At 49.8% G+C, this 15,745-nt stretch overlaps 1 protein-coding gene across 1 annotated transcript in view; it reads left to right on the plus strand.

Moving 5' to 3' along the window:
• Positions 1-7,397: 7,397 nt before the first annotated feature.
• Positions 7,398-15,745, plus strand: part of MRPL53 (mitochondrial ribosomal protein L53) — a 118,481-nt gene continuing 110,133 nt past the window's right edge. The window contains exon 1 of the mRNA XM_069220409.1: positions 7,398-7,530. Within this exon, the coding sequence (XP_069076510.1) occupies positions 7,439-7,530 (92 nt within the window). The 5' untranslated portion in view covers positions 7,398-7,438. The remainder of the gene's footprint in view (positions 7,531-15,745) is intronic.

Consider the following 15,745-nt stretch of genomic DNA (forward strand, 5'->3'; position numbering starts at 1 on the left):
TGTTGTAAATGTTCAAACCCTTTGCATCTAAACAGTGTAAAAGAATTTTCTTCTTCTTTTCTGGAGTAAGTTCTTCTTCATCTTCAAAAGTTGAAATGTAGTTTACAAAATATTCTCGCCATTCCTCCCATCTTAGAGTAGCTTCTCCATCTTTTGGCAAGAATGGCTCAGGAGCGCTAAGATTCCATGCATTTCCAGAAGCCATGACCAAAAATTATGATGAAACAACTTTACAACAAATATTTCCTTGGAAAGGAGAAAATATTAATCCAGCAAGTTCGCTAAGTTTGAAAAAATGATGGACTTACGAAAAAAATAATAATAATCAAACGTGCGCAGGCCCTGCGCAAGAGCACAAGAGTCTTGTTTGCTTGACACTGTCAGACAATCTGAAAACGTAAGATGCGGCGTGTAGACATTTTCAGTCTGGTTTACTTGGCACAAAACAACTGATAAACAAAGTCTTAATCCTACCGCTACATCAATCACCAAGTCCTGTTGAAAACAGCATGAAAATATCGAGTCCTACAACTTCCTTTAAATCCTGCCTCAAGCTGTAAAGAAATGTGCTTGCTGGATGTGTGGGTTCTTCCTCGGGTCGCTAATAACTCGTCGCCAATTTTGTTGAGATGAATAACGTTACGAAATTCATGTGATTTACAAGCTTTTATTGTAACGTTAAATGCGACCCCGATACAGGAAATCCGAAGCGCGTTGTCTTCGCAACTGTCTTTCCTCAACCTCCGTCCAACTCCCGTTGCCTAGCGATGCTCGTGCCCAGTGTAAACACACTGTGCGCGAAGCACTGTGCGCGAGCATCGCAACAGAATCTTTATCAGCAAATCATCAGCAGAATGACAGCAAGCATCAGGATAGCAGCTGAAGAGAGTGTCTGCTCAGAGAAAAATAGCAGACAGAGTGACTAACGGTCCCAATTTCAAATTTCATAAAGCATTCCAATTGGTCAACTGACATCAGTTCAGGTCACACAAAGGGGCATGATCCAATTAAAATCAATCGGCAGACATCAGTTTGCAACAGTTTGAGAAGTTCCCAGGTTTGGTTTGTCACGGGATCGTCTCATTTCTGTGTGAGTCCAAACAGTTCGAAACAAAGGTATACGTATTCAGTCCATGTTCTTGTACTACAACGTTCTCAAGGACAAATGAGTAGGGTTCTCAACAATTAAGCAATAGACTTTTTACACATGAGGTGTTGCTTCTTATGAGAACAAAATCTGAAAGAAGACTTCATGTAATGAAAAAATAATTCAACACTTTTACATGACTGCAAAATGAAAGCCCTGCAGGCTTCATTTAAGCTAACATAAGAGCCATAAAAATCTAGTTACTTAATGCTTTTAGTAAATCACATTTAATATGCATACTTTTCCATTCATCATTATTATTATTTCATCAGTAAAGGAAAAAACATTTCATATAAATGGAAAACGTTATTGTATTACATTAAATATAACAGAGAAGTGCATTTTTCATTTCTTAACGTATTTTTTAACTCATACATCTATCATTAATCATTAGAAAATCAAGATCGTACCAGTCTAGAGTCTAAGTTACATTTTAACATAGCTTTTAACTTTCTAGCATGTGATTTAATTGGAAAGGCACTAATGTCAACTTTGAAATACAAGCAAAGTTCACATTTAAAATGTGTGTAAATGCAGCTTTCTACGTTCGTTTTTCACTCTTTCATGTTTATGAACTTAAACTTGTCACGTTCTGATGACATTTGTGACACGTAAACATTACTAAACTTTATGCTCTGTCACTGTTGAAGTGGTGACGGTGGAAGTTTTAGCGTATGCCTAGGGCTCCTTGCTGTCACATCTATAGCACCTTCTCTCGCCTTCATTACCTTGTCAATCAATCAATCAATCAAGAAATTTGTATAGCGCGCTACTCACCCGGAGGGTCTCAAGGCGCTGGGGGAGGGGGGACTGCTACTGCTCGAACAGCCAGGTCTTGAGTTGCTTCCTGAAGGAGAGGTGGTCTTGGGTCAGGCGGAGGTGGATGGGGAGGGAGTTCCAAGTCTTGGCTGCCAGGTAGGAAAAGGATCTTCCTCCCATGGTGGCTTTTCTAATGCGTGGCACGGCGGCGAGGGCGTGGCTGGTCGATCGTAGCTGGCGGGTGGGAGTGTAGAAGGTCAGGCGGTTGTTGAGGTACCTGGGGCCCAGGTCGTGGAGGGCCTTGTGTGCGTGGGTGAGGAGACGGAACGTGATTCTCTTGCTGACGGGGAGCCAGTGCAAGTCTCTCAGGTGTCCGGAGATGTGGCTGTGACGGGGGATGTCAAGGATGAGGCGTGCGGAGGCGTTCTGGATGCATTGGAGTCTTTTCTGTAGTTTGGCCGTGGTTCCGGTGTAGAGGGTGTTACCGTAGTCCAGTCGGCTGGTGACGAGTGCCTGGGTGACCGTCTTCCTGGTTTCGGTGGGGATCCATCGGAAGATCTTTCGGAGCATGCGTAGGATGTTGAATGTTGAAGCATGATGATGAGACGGCGTTGACTTGTCTGGTCATCGAGAGGGAGGAGTCCAGGATGAAGCCCAGGTTGCGTGCGTGGTCCGTTGGTTTGGGTGCGCTGCCCAGGGCAGGGGGCCACCAGGAGTCGTCCCAGGCAGAGGGTGATGATCCAAGGATGAGGACTTCCGTGTCCACTCGGCTACGTCTTTCATCCCTTCGTGCAGGTTGGTTCTGGCGGTGGTCGTTGGTGAGGGAGAGGATCAGCTGGGTGTCGTCGGCGTAGGAGATGATGTTGAGGTTGTGTTGGCGTGCGATGGCTGCGAGGGGGCTCATGTAGACGTTGAAGAGGGTGGGGCTGAGTGATGATCCTTGTGGTACGCCACAGCTGACTTCGGTGGCCTCGGATCTGAACGGGGGGAGGCGGACTCTCTGGGTTCTACCGGCGAGGAACGAGATGATCCACTCTAGTGCCTTCTCTTGTATTCCGATGTTGCTGAGGCGCTGCACTAGGGTGCGGTGGCAGACAGTGTCGAACGCTGCGGAGAGGTCCAGGAGGATGAGGGCCGCTGTCTCCCCGTTGTCGAGCAGGGCTCGGATGTCGTCGGTGGCTGCGATGAGGGCGGTCTCGGTGCTGTGGTTGGCTCGGAAGCCGGACTGCGAGTGGTCGAGGGATCCATTAGTCTCGAGGAAGGCGGGTAGCTGTCTGTTGACGGTCTTCTCAATGACTTTGGCAGGAAACGGGAGGAGCGAGATGGGGCGGTAGTTCTTGAGGTCGGTGGGGTCTGCTGATGGTTTCTTCAGGAGGGCGCTGAGTTCGGCATGTTTCCAGCTCTCCGGGAAGGTGGCGGTGTTGAAGGAGCAGTTGATGATGTCCCGGAGATGGGGTGCGATGACTGAGTCGACTTTGTTGAAGACGTGGTGGGGGCATGGGTCGGTTGGAGAACCGGAATGGATGGTGTTCATCATCTGGATGGTGTCTTCGGTGCTGACCGGGGTCCAGGCGCGGAGGGTGGTGTTGGGGAGCGTCGGTTTGGTGGTTGGGTGCGTGGTCTGTGCGCCAAAGCTGTTGTGTATGTCGGCGATCTTGCGGTGAAAGAACGAGGCGAGTGAGTCGCAGAGGTCTTGTGAGGGAGTGATGTCGTTGTTTACGGCGCTGGGGTTGGAGAGCTCTTTGACGATGCTGTTTTTTCGCCAGGCTTTCTCGAGGGTGCAGCAGTTCTTCTTGGAGTTCTTGAGGTCGTTGTTGAACCAGGAGGCTTTCTTGCTGTTGGGCCTGGTGGGATGGGTTTTCAGAGGTGCAATGTTGTCAGCGCAGTTGGTGATCCACTGTGTGAGGTTGTTGGCTGCTTGGTTGGGGTCCGCTGAGCTGGCGGGAGGGTTCTGGCTCAGTGATGTGGAGAGCTGGTCGGTGGTGATCTTGTTCCAGCTCCTGCGGGGAGCCTGTTGTGGGTGGTGGTGAGTCGTGGTTCTTCTGAAGCTGAAGTGGACGCAACTGTGGTCTGTCCAGTGGAGTCCGGTGGAGTGGCTGAAGGAGATGTACTTGCTGGGGGAGAAGACTGGGTCAAGCGTGTGTCCGGCGTAGTGGGTGGGGGTGTTCACCAGTTGCTTGAGTCCGAGGTTGGCGAGGTTGTCCAGCACGGTGGTGGTGTTGTTGTCGTTGTTGTTCTCCAGGTGGAAGTTGAGGTCCCCTAGGAGGATGTAGTCAGCGGAGGGGAGGGCGTGTGGGCTGATGAAGTCTGCGATGTCTTCGCTGAATTGTGTGCGGGGTCCTGGGGGTCTGTAGATGAGGGTGCCTCTGAGTGTGGTCTTGGGGTCGGTGTGTATCTGGAAGTGGAGATGTTCGGCGGCTGTGAGGGTGTCGTCGAAGTTGGTCGTGATGCGGATGGTGTTCTTGTGGACGATGGCGATGCCTCCTCCTGTCTGGTTGACGCGGTCCCTCCGGGTGATCTTGTATCCGTCCGGGATGGCGATGTCGGGCGCTGAGGAGGCGTTCATCCAGGTTTCTGTGAGGAAGGCGACGTCTGGAGATGTGGTGTCGAGCAGGTTCCAGAGTTCCACGGCGTGTCTGTGGATAGAGCGGGTGTTGAGCAGGATGCACTTCAGGTGGTTGCTGCTGGTGCTTGGCTTGGCGGGTGCGGTCCGTGTCTGAATGCAGGAGAACTTGCAGGATTGGCAGGTGAAGGGCCCGTGGGTGCGTCTAGGGGTGGCTCTGCAGCAGCCGGGGATCCGGCCGGTGTTGATTGCGATGAGAGTGGCGGTGTTGTAGGTCTTGCGGGTGGGCTGGCCTCTGCGGGGGCCAGGGGGTCTGGCGCTGGGCGCGGGCCAGGCGCAGACGGGCTTGCCTTCGGCGCGCCAGCGGCACTTCCGCTGCGCGCGGCCGCTGCGCGGCCTCCATATGAGTGGGAGAGGGAGGGAGGAGCAGCTGGGAGGTGGGAGCGGAGTGGCCAATGGGGTGCGAGGGGGGAGGAGCTACGGGACGCGGCGGCGGGAAACGGGCGGCGAGGGGGAGACGCGGTGCGCAGGGGAACAGAGATTTAGGAACACAAACTGGGCAGAAAAAGGTGAGGGGAGCAGTACAAGGCAGCAAAAGGACACAGGAATAAAGCAGCGGTCAGCGGTCTCACAGGGGCTGCGTGGCGGTGAGGGGAGCGACCTGCCTGGTAAACAGGGTCAGAGGTCGCTCTCTCTACCGCTGCGCGGCCTCCATATGAGTGGGAGAGGGAGGGAGGAGCAGCTGGGAGGTGGGAGCGGGGCGGCCAATGGGGTGCGAGGGGGCGGAGCTACGGGACGCGGCGGCGGGAAACGGGCGGCGAGGGGGAGACGCGGTGCGCAGGGGAACAGAGATTTAGGACCACAAATTGTGAGGTCCTATGTTCCTTCAACATTCTACGGCTAGTCAGTTTGTAAACATTGTCGACACCTTTCTCTGTTGCCTTTAAGTCAGAGACACATCTCTCTGAAATTTCCGCCTTCCTCACAATGGCTACTATCTCCTCTAGCGGGGAATCACCATTTATCCATAATTTTTCCTGGATGGATTGATTGTTGCTATGCATAACTACTTGATCCCTTATCAGGTCATCATATATTGAACCAAACTTGCAATCAAGGGCTAATTTCTTTAAGTCCGCTACATAGTCATCCACAGACTCCCCTTTCTCTTGCTTTCTTTGGAAAAACTTGTAGCGAGTAATTCCAACACAAACCCTTGGCGCAAAATATTTGTCAAGATCTTGCATAGCCGCATTAAAAACACATCCATCTCCACTCTCAGAACTTTTCTGCATCTTATTGTATGTTTTCAAACCAAATGGCCCTAACGAATGTAGTAAGAGTCTTTTCTTCTGTTCCGCAGGCATTTTATTTTCTATATCAATGGCACCTATATAATTCAAGAAATAGTCTTTCCATTCTGACCATTTAACAGGTGGGTCACTTCCTGCAGCCCAAAATGCTTGTGGGGGAATAATAGTAAAATTAGGCTGCGCCATGTCACCCGCGCCTAGATGCAGAGTCCCGGTGAAGTAGTGCAATGACCAAAATATGTAGTACTGGCTGTAATAATTCTTCAGTCCTGCTCCCTCAAAAAAAAAAATGTTCTTCTCTCTTTCCTTTTTTTTTTTTAAAGGAAAATCGGCGCAACAACGTGCAGAGCGTCTCCGTTTCCCTGGAGACGCTTCACTTGCACGTGGTAGCGCCGTGCTGCAGTTCCTATGGAGACGCTCCAATCTTCTAGAGATGACGCTAGATAACGCGTCAGATGTTAGTGTCCGTTTCCTTGGAAACGCATCTCTAACATGCAGACGAGCGCATGTGACACTCCAATGCGCGTTGAGCTGCGTGGCATGTGTTGCGTCTCTGTTCCCGTGGAGACGCTTTGACTCTTCCAGGACGCACGGGACAAGCGCATGCAGCTATAGAATGCACGTTGAACAGCTCGCGCCGGGGAGGTCAACAGTTTCCGCTCACGCCGCGTGTCTAGTAAGGAGCGCGTATGCAGAATAAGAGCAGAGTCCAAAAATGCAACAATGGAAGAAAATAAAAAAAAAGAAACATTCGGAAATACCCTTCTCCACAACGACGAATGGAGCAATAGATCACCACCAGTAAACGCTGGTTGAAGTGAGGTAAAATGCTCGTAGTCGTACCACCACACTGCTACTCTTCCATCCCATCCTCGTCGCCAGGTTGAAGTGGTGACAGTGGAAGTAAGACAGGAACCACGGTGAGCGCTGGTTGTTCCTTTATTAAGTAAGACAGTAGGATGAGGGAACAGGTCTGATCAGCTGTGCGTCCAGGCTCAACTGACTCAAAGGGAACTCCAGCGTCATGGACAATGGAATTCCCTTGTGTCACCGGTCATACATTACATCAAGGAATGTACGTACACACACAGAATGTACGTACGCACACAACAACTGTAGATCACAACAATGAAGACAAAGGGATAACCGAGGAAGGGCTAAGAAACACTTGTCAATTTAAAAAACATAATCACGAGACTGTATTTCCCTCACTAACCGCTATTGAAATAGAGGCAATTTTAAGCGGGAGACAACCAAAATACATTTCTAGCTTCAAAAATGTAGTCTTTCGCCTGATTCGGGTCTATCAGCATGTTTGCACAAGGCTCGCGTATAGGATACTTTTAATATTATTTACATTTACATTTAAGAAGATTTAACACGATTCCATGTTCGGGAATTAGTGCCTTCTGCTGGAATATACCGTAAACGCACCTGGTCACTCGTTAATATCTCCAACTATAATGAACATTTTCGTTCAACTGGTTTAATATAGTTTCGGGCTTATTCGAGCAGTGGACTACAAATCCCTTGATAGGGTTGTCATTTAATACCGGTCGTGTGCAGCACTTTATTTTAAATGCCTGCTGGGATATGTAGTTGTACATTTTGATTGGCTACTGTCGGAGAAGGTGACAGATCAGGGAGCAAAGCAAGATGGCCGCGTCCAAGGGCGGGTTGGTGCTGAAATCGGTGAAAAAAATAGTAATACAGTTTTGCCCTTTTGAGTCCAACGTAAGGTCGACACGGTAAGATTATTTATAGAGACCATCGGTTTTCGTGTAGAATTTTTTGACACATCAACGAATAGATAGAATGTAAATCATTTAGGCAAAATCAAGAAGATAGCTTCACTGAAAGTCGTGTTATTCTTTGGCAGTGAAACTATACCTACTGCACTGGTAAAACGAATCTGTTCGAAACGTCTTTGATTCAAGTTGTAGTGTAATGTTCAGGGATGATAAAATTCGTTTTTCTGCAAGGAATTATGTGTTTCTGTTGAGATATAAGGATTTTCCTTTTCAATCCTAGCATTGTTGTGCTTCCTGATGCTAATAGGACTTAAGTGAGTTAGTTGCTGAGGTTGCACGATTGTATGTGTATAGTTTTATACGAAAGTGGACGGTATCACCGGCATAAATAAATAAGTACCGTAGCACCTATGCAATACTGGCGGAAAGTTGTTCAGTTTTAGGACAGTGGGTCACAGTTCAAACATAGCTCCGTTTTCAAACAGTGTTTTCGGCTGCCCTCTGTTCTTTTGTCGCTTGAGAAGTGTTTCCATTATGTATGTCTCTTCTCATTCACTCTCCTGGGCTCTGTAGTAATGGGTTTCCGCGCTTTATCTGAATACATTATAGCAGCCTGTGGGCACTGGTAGTTATTTTGACGCACAAAGAAAAATACATGGTTAAGTTGCCTCCTCCTGTAGACAGAGTGATGGGCAGCTGGCATTGATAGTTTGGCTTCCGAGGAGGAAGAGAACTGTTAACATTAATAATTTGTGGAGCGCGAATGCCGATTGACGTCGAAACTGGGTCCTAAGGAGAAAAGGGCTACTAAAGGGCTGGTTAGCAATGGGGGGAAAATAGGTTTTTAGTTGTTTTGTGAAGTTTAAGAGATTTGGCTAGGTATTGAGATGGTCAGGCAGCTGGTCATTCCACCATTTGCGTGTGGAATGGGAGAAACTTCTTCCGCCCCAGTGAGCCCTTTTACTCTGGGGATCGCTACTATTCTCGCCGCGGTCGACCACAAGTTTGGAGTCAGTGCATACCATTTAAAAATCTTTTGGGAACAGAGAGGGCGAATCTTATGGGCCCAGCCCAAGGCTTTGAATTTGATCCACTCCCTAATTGGTAGCCAACGCAGATCAAGAATGGTTTGTAAGATTGAGCTAAATTTGGGAAGGTTCATCAACACTTGGGCTGCTGCATTTTTAGAGAGTCTGTAGTTTGTTTTGTAGGTGCTGCTGGGTACCTACATTAAAAGCATTGTAGTAATCTAGTTTTGAGATTACAAGAGCTAATACAGTTTTCTGCAGCTCTGAGGGTAGAAAAGGTAGGATTTTCTTTAAGATTTTTAATGTGAGGGAGCAAGAAGATGCAACCCGATTGATGTGATCAGCGAATGCTTGTTTGATGTCAAAAATGACCCCTAAAGTATTTGCTTTTTGGACTAGAAGCGACCCTAGATCCGGGGGCCACCAGGGAGTATTCCAAAAATCACACCTCGGTCTGCTCAAAATGTAATTTAATAAAAAGAAATCTGCATCCAGTAAATGATGTTACACATGTAGATGTTAAATTGTTTGGCTACTTTTTCCGGGTTAGGAGAGACTGACACTACTATCTTGGTGTTGTCAGCATAGGAAAGGACTGGGAATAAGTTCAGTTAGAAGGGTGACATACGCTTTGAAAAGAGGGGAACTAAGCGAGGATCCCTGGAGGATCCCGCAAGGGAGTATGAAGGGGTCTGAGGTAAAGTCCTCCAGAGCAACAACTTGCTCTGTGTTGGACAAAAAGGAGCTGAGCAATTCTAGTGCCAGACCCTTGATGCTGATGCATTCAAGCCAGTCGATTAGAATAGAGTAATTGACCGTATTGAACATCGCTGAAAAATCAAGTCAGATCAAGGCTGCTATTAGAAATGGGGTCATGTTTCCCATGTTTACAGGGCTTCTACTGTGGGTGGAACAACCAGTGCTGCAGGCCCACTAGTAGCATTTGATTTACATGCCCTGGGAACATCTAGTGCACTTTACTAGGGACTTTCCAATAAATCAAATATGCCAATCATGGATAAACCAATCAACAGTACACTTTACACAGAGAACATATGCACTTTAGCACTGGTTAGCAGTGGTAAAGTGCCCAGAGTTCTAAAGCCAACAAAAACAGGCCAGAAAAATAGGAGGAAGGAGGCAAAAAGACTGGGGATGACCCTGCAAAAAGGGCCATTTCCAACACAATCCCCCACCAGCCTAAAAACAAGGGAAGAACAATCAATACCTGGATGAATTTCCCTGATTGGGGTGATAGAACAGGAACCCAGGCCCACAACAGCAGGGGCATGTTCCAGTTCTACACCTTCCAGACTCCAGTTGGATCCCTCTGTCCATACTATCAGGGCCCACTAAGCTAAGCCTTGGGGAACCTTTCTCCTCACCTGCAGATACCATCTGTGCAGCACCTAACCTTACTTTGCTCACAGATATATCCCAGGGGCCAGATCGGAACACCAGGGCCAACACAGTGGTGTTGCCCACTCCACCCCCGGGGTGTGAATCTTATCCCCCCCCCTCCCAGGGGCAACTCTTTCCACCAGGACACAGTGGCCACTGACAGCTGTCAGGGATTAGAGCCAGGCTCCAGGCCTCTCATGGCTCTCCAACCACTGTGACTGCGGAGAGTGGGGAGCGGTAGCCCCAGGTGCCTGGCACCCTGTGACCACTCTCCCTTCCACCAGGTCAGGGATGACAGCCTGACCCTGGTCATTCCCTCTGGGGCTCTGTACCCTCCCCCTAGGAGCGGCACCCTCAGAGTCCAGAATTGTCAGGTTGCTTGTAGAAGCAGTCCTGCACAATTCTCCCACCAGTGCAGGGATGTTAACCTGCATTTGGTCTTCCAACCTGGGGTCTGTACCTCCAGGTTTGACCAGGGGCGAGGCTTCCCACCCCTTCTGGGGTCCTGCACTCCCCAACTAGGAGTGGCCTTCCCAGAAGACAACACGGTAGAGGCACTGTTAGCAGAAGCCCCTCCCTTCAGGTTAGGGGGGACACCCTGGCCCTTCAATCCAGGGTCTGTACCCTTAGATTGAACTGGGGTCAGGGGTGAGTCTCTCCCTCCCATGCCCCTACTCCCAGGGTTCTGCACCCCTCCCCCCATTATAGAGAGTACCTCTAAAAGTCACACCAGGGAGTTGATTGGGCAAACCTCCTCCCCCCCCCCCATTTTCAGGTCAGGGTTTACCTTCTGTACCTGATCCTCGAGTCTAGGGTCTGTACCCTCAGACTGGACCACTGCCTGGCAACCCAGGATTTCCTGGGGAGCACACCTACTCCCCATCAGGTCATAGTTTTCCTCCTGAACCTGATCATCCAACCCAGAGTCACCACCCTGTGGTTGAACCATTGCCTGGCGTACCAGGACATCCTGGGGGCACACCTATCCCCCACAAGGGAAACACCTTCCCCAAGGGCCACACAAAAGTCTGGCTGGCGCAGGTCTCCTGACCTCTGCCCATCTCACAGAGTCTGGATTCCCCACAACTCGAAATGGTCTCACCAAGGTCATTCCTGGGGTGCTCTGACCTTAGAGCTAACCCCTGACCCTCCAGGTTCTTCACTGGGGTCCGCAACCCCCTCTCAACCCTCTGTCTGGACTTCTGAACCCCCTCACTAGGAGTGGTACTGCCAGACACCAGAACTGGTGGGATGCTGGCTACAGCCGCCCCGCCCAAATTCTCCTGACACTATGGGGGTCACCCGCAGCAGACGGCCCTACAGCACAGGCTAGGCTCCCTTCCTGGCATTCCCTCATGAAACCCTCCAGGACCTGGGACTGGATCTCGGGCACCCTGGGCCTCAGCCCAACCCTGGGCCTCAGCCCAACCCCTTTCCCTCTCCTCAGAGACTGGACATGGGATCCCTCACCCATCCCACTACACTGGGACTTACCTGGGACACTACAATCCTTTCCCACCTCACCTGGTTGGGAAATACCTAGACCACTCCCCTCAGGAGCACCCCCAAATGCCTCTTCAGACTCTGGTACTCACCAAGAGGTCTGCCTCCAGTGTACGTTCCCTAGGGTCAGAGAACTCGCACTCCACCTGGTGTTGGCGTAGCTCTGGAAAATAAGGACTAGATATATGCCCTCCAGCAATTGCATCACTCAGCTCCTCACATGAATTAACCAAACTACCCTTCACCCAACCATCCAGTGACTCAGCCTTGAAAAAGTATCCTACATCACCCTCCTGAGACTGGTGAGACAATACCTGACACTCAACCCACACTCTTTTGGGATGTCTCCACACTCCATAACCAGGACTTCTACCAGGGGGGATCCCCTCTCCCTGTAACTCTCACCTAGAGCCACTAGAGTGTCCCTCCTGTCACTAGGAATATGACTCCCCATGCCAGTTCTCAGGGACCCTGTGCATCACTGGAGCTTCTGGTGTGTGTTAACCCCCTCCTTCAAGTAGGGCACCAAGTCTCTGGGCATGTGCACTTCTTCAACTGCACTGGATACAAGATTTTTGCTGCCACCATCTGAACTGGACTCAGCCTCATGGCTTTCAGCTTCAGCTCTTCCCAGCTCAGCTCTTGAGCTGCCAACATTTCTGTTTTCTTGGCTAAGGCTCTCTTAGCCTCAGCTCTCTCGAGCTGTTCGTCCTGCTCTCTCATCCACTGCTCCTGAGCTAGGAGCCATTCCTATCTCTCCGGTTCCCTTTCCTCATCAGAGTAGTCCTCCTCCTCGGAACGATCTGGTATGGCTGCTTCCCAGCGTTTCATCTCATACTGAAACAGGGGGGTCTCAAACACCCATCTCAGGAACCTTCTCTTCACAGCCAGCCCCCTTTCCTTGCAGAAAACCTTTAGCTCCCTCAACGTGTAGTAATTCAGGTGTCAGAAGTTGACTTCCATTCTGGAAAGGCCTCACAACCAAAAAACAGAGTCCAAAAATATCACAATATCTCTAGGAGAACGCCAGAGAACAAAAAGGAAAAACACAGTATGTGGTACGTAGTGGTCTGCGACATGGTAGTAGTGTACACCAATCACTGTGGATCAAGTGCAAATGCGAGTCCTATCCTCACTGCTGATAACCAGTGTTAGAAATGGGGTCTGTAGTTGGCAGTCGGTTTGCACCCTGTCCAAGTAGGGACCCTCACTCTAGTCCGGATAAGGGAGATACCCGCTCACCCCCTCGGTAGCTTGGCACGAGCAGTCAGGCTTATCTCAGAAGCAACGTGTAAAGCATTTGCACATAACACACAGTAATAAGTGAAAACAATACAAAAGGACACCACACCAGTTTTAGAAGAATAGCCAATATTTATCTATATAAAACAAGATCAAATACGATAAAAATCCAACATACAGTAAAAAAAAAAAAAATCAGTTCTGCAAGATTTGCTCCAAAATGTAGTTCCTTGAAGTTGATAGCTCTACCTGGGGCTGTCACCGCGTCGTGATCAGCATAACCAACAGTTCAGGCCGGCCACAGAGTTGCGGGCGTGCTACGGTGTCGGGAAGACTTGTAAACAGTACCTTGGATTTGCAGGGCGTCATGATCCTCGGGGTGAGCTCCGGAGAGCGGCGTCTCTGACGTCGCGGTGTCTGTTCCAGAGTCGGTGCAGGAGTCGTCGGGCCCTTGAGGTCACACATGTTGCAGATCGAACTCCAGGCTGATGATGTCAGGTGCGCCGGCGTGGATGGCATCGGTGCTGCGGTGCGAAGCGGGACGATGCGATGTTTGGTGCCCACAGGTCACGGTGCAGGCAGGGGCTCGGTGACGGCATCCAGCGGCGTCGGTGAGACCAGGGCTGCGGTGTGAAGCGGGGCGGGGCGACGTGCGGTGTCCACAGTTCACGGTACAGGCAGTGGCATCGTTGTTGCTGAAGCGATGTCATCGGGGGGCCCAAGCCAGCTGTGCGGGACGGGACGGTGCTTCTTCATCCTCACGTATGGTGTCCACAGGCCACGGTGCAGGCAGGATACCTGGTGATGACACAGGAGTCAATGGTGTTGGCGTCGGTGGACCGGGGCTGCGGTGCAGGACGGGACGGTGCTTTGTGTGCCTCACAAGCGGTGTCCACAGGCCATGGTGCAGGCAGCGGCACCGGTGTCAGCAGGAGCAGCGTCATCGAGGATGCCCAGGCTGCGGTGTGAGCAGGCGATGCCAGAGTGCGGGGCCCACTGGTCGCAGTGCGAGCAGCGGCTTGGTGAAGTCGTCCGATGATGGCGTCGGGGAGACAAGGGTCGCGGAGTGAAGCGGGGCAATGCGACTCTGTGTGGCGTCGGCAGCTCACGGTGCAGGGCAGTGGCGGCGTTGGCAGCGTCGCTGTGGTTTCTCCTCTTGAACAGCACAAAACACACAGTTCGCAGTGCTGCAGGTTGAGGAAACTGAAGTCTTAGGTGTCCCTGAGACTTCCGACAGGAGGCAAGCTTTACCCCAAGCCTTTGGAGAACTTTCTCAAGCAGGACACGCAGCAAAGTTCACCCTTTACACTCTTCAGGCAGAAGCAGCAACTGCAGGCCAGTCCAGCAAAGCAACACAGCATAGGGACAGTACTCCTCCTTCAGCTCTTCTCCTGGGCAGAGGTTCCTCTTGATTCTAGAACGATTCTAAAAGTCTGGGGTTTTGGGTCTTCTTCTTGTACCAAGTTCTGCCTTTGAAGTTGGCAAACTTCAAAGCAAAGTCTCAAGTGTTTGCAAGATCCTTCCTTGTCCAGGCCAGGCCCCAGACGCACACCAGGGAGTCGGAGACTGCATTGTATGAAAGCAGGCACAGTCCTTTCAGGTGTGAACGACCACTCCTCCCTCCTCTCTAGCTCAGATGGCTCATCAGGATATGCAGGACACCCCCACCCCCTGTTGTGTCACTGTCTAGAGAGGTGCAAAACAGACCAACTGTCAAACTGACGCAGACAAACAATCCACAAACAGGCAGAGTCACAGAATGGTATAAGCAAGAAAATACCTACTTTCTAAAAGTGGCATTTTCAAACGCACAATTTAAAAACCAACTTCACTAAAAGAGGTAAATTGTGAGTTCAGAGACCGTAAACTCCACATTTTTATCTGCTCTCAAATTGAATCTGCGCTTTAAGGATATTTAAAGGCAGCCCCCATGTTAACCTATGAGAGAGATAGGCCTTACACAGTGAAAACTGAATTTGGCAGTATTTCACCATTAGGACATATAAAACACACTAGTATATGTCCTACCTTAAACATACACTGCACCCTGCCCATGGGGCTACCTAGGGCCTACCTTAGGGGTGTCTTACATGTAGTAAAAGGGAAGGTTTAGGCCTGGCAAGTGGGTACACTTGCCAAGTCGAATTGGCAGTTTAAAACTGAGCACCCAGACACTGCAGTGGCAGGTCTGAGCCATGTTTACAGGGCTACCACTGTGGGTGGCACAACCTAGTGCTGCAGGCCCACTAGTAGCATTTGATTTACAGGCCCTGGGCACCTCTAGTGCACATTACTAGGGACTTAACAGTAAATCAAATATGCCAATCATGGATAAACCAATCAACAGTACACTTTACATATAGAGCATATGCACTTTAGCACTGGTTATGAGTGGTAAAGTGCCCAGAGTCCTAAAGCCAACAAAAACAGGTCTGAAAAAATAGGACGAAGGAGGCAAAAAAGACTGGGGATGACCCTGCAAAAAGGGCCATTTCCAACAGCCGCCTTACCACTATTGGCTACAATGGCTCTAATTTCTTCTGTGGCTTCCACAAGAGCGGATTCCGTGCAGTGTTTGGGTCTAAACCTGCCCTGCGATGGATCAAAGAAGTTAGAAGTTTCAAGAAAGCCCATAATTTTGATAAATCAGCCTGTATTTTTTTTTTACCTCGTGGGGATCTAGCAAGGGTTTTTTTAAGAGTGTCATTATGGATTATTTCTTAGAAGCTGGTGGGAAGTGTCCGGGGATTAGTATTTTACTCAGGAGTGCAGTGAGATGGACTGAAATCATCTTCGTAGCAGGGATCCGATGGGGCACCTGAATTGGAAGTTTAAGTTCATTTTGCCACCTTCTCTTCTTTAAGAGGGGTGAAGGTAGTGAGTGTTAATGGGCCTTGCTCTGGATTGGCGGCAGCAGCTTCCTATAACGCCTCAAACGACAAGAGTCTCAGAGTTTACCGGCAGAATGATGAACTTCAAGAATGTTATTAACTTTAGTTAGAAAAAAATCAATCAGCTATTTTTTTCTACAATGATTG

The sequence above is a fragment of the Pleurodeles waltl genome, chromosome 2_2 (genome assembly GCF_031143425.1).
Source record: "Pleurodeles waltl isolate 20211129_DDA chromosome 2_2, aPleWal1.hap1.20221129, whole genome shotgun sequence".
NCBI classification, from domain to species: Eukaryota; Metazoa; Chordata; class Amphibia; order Caudata; family Salamandridae; genus Pleurodeles; species Pleurodeles waltl.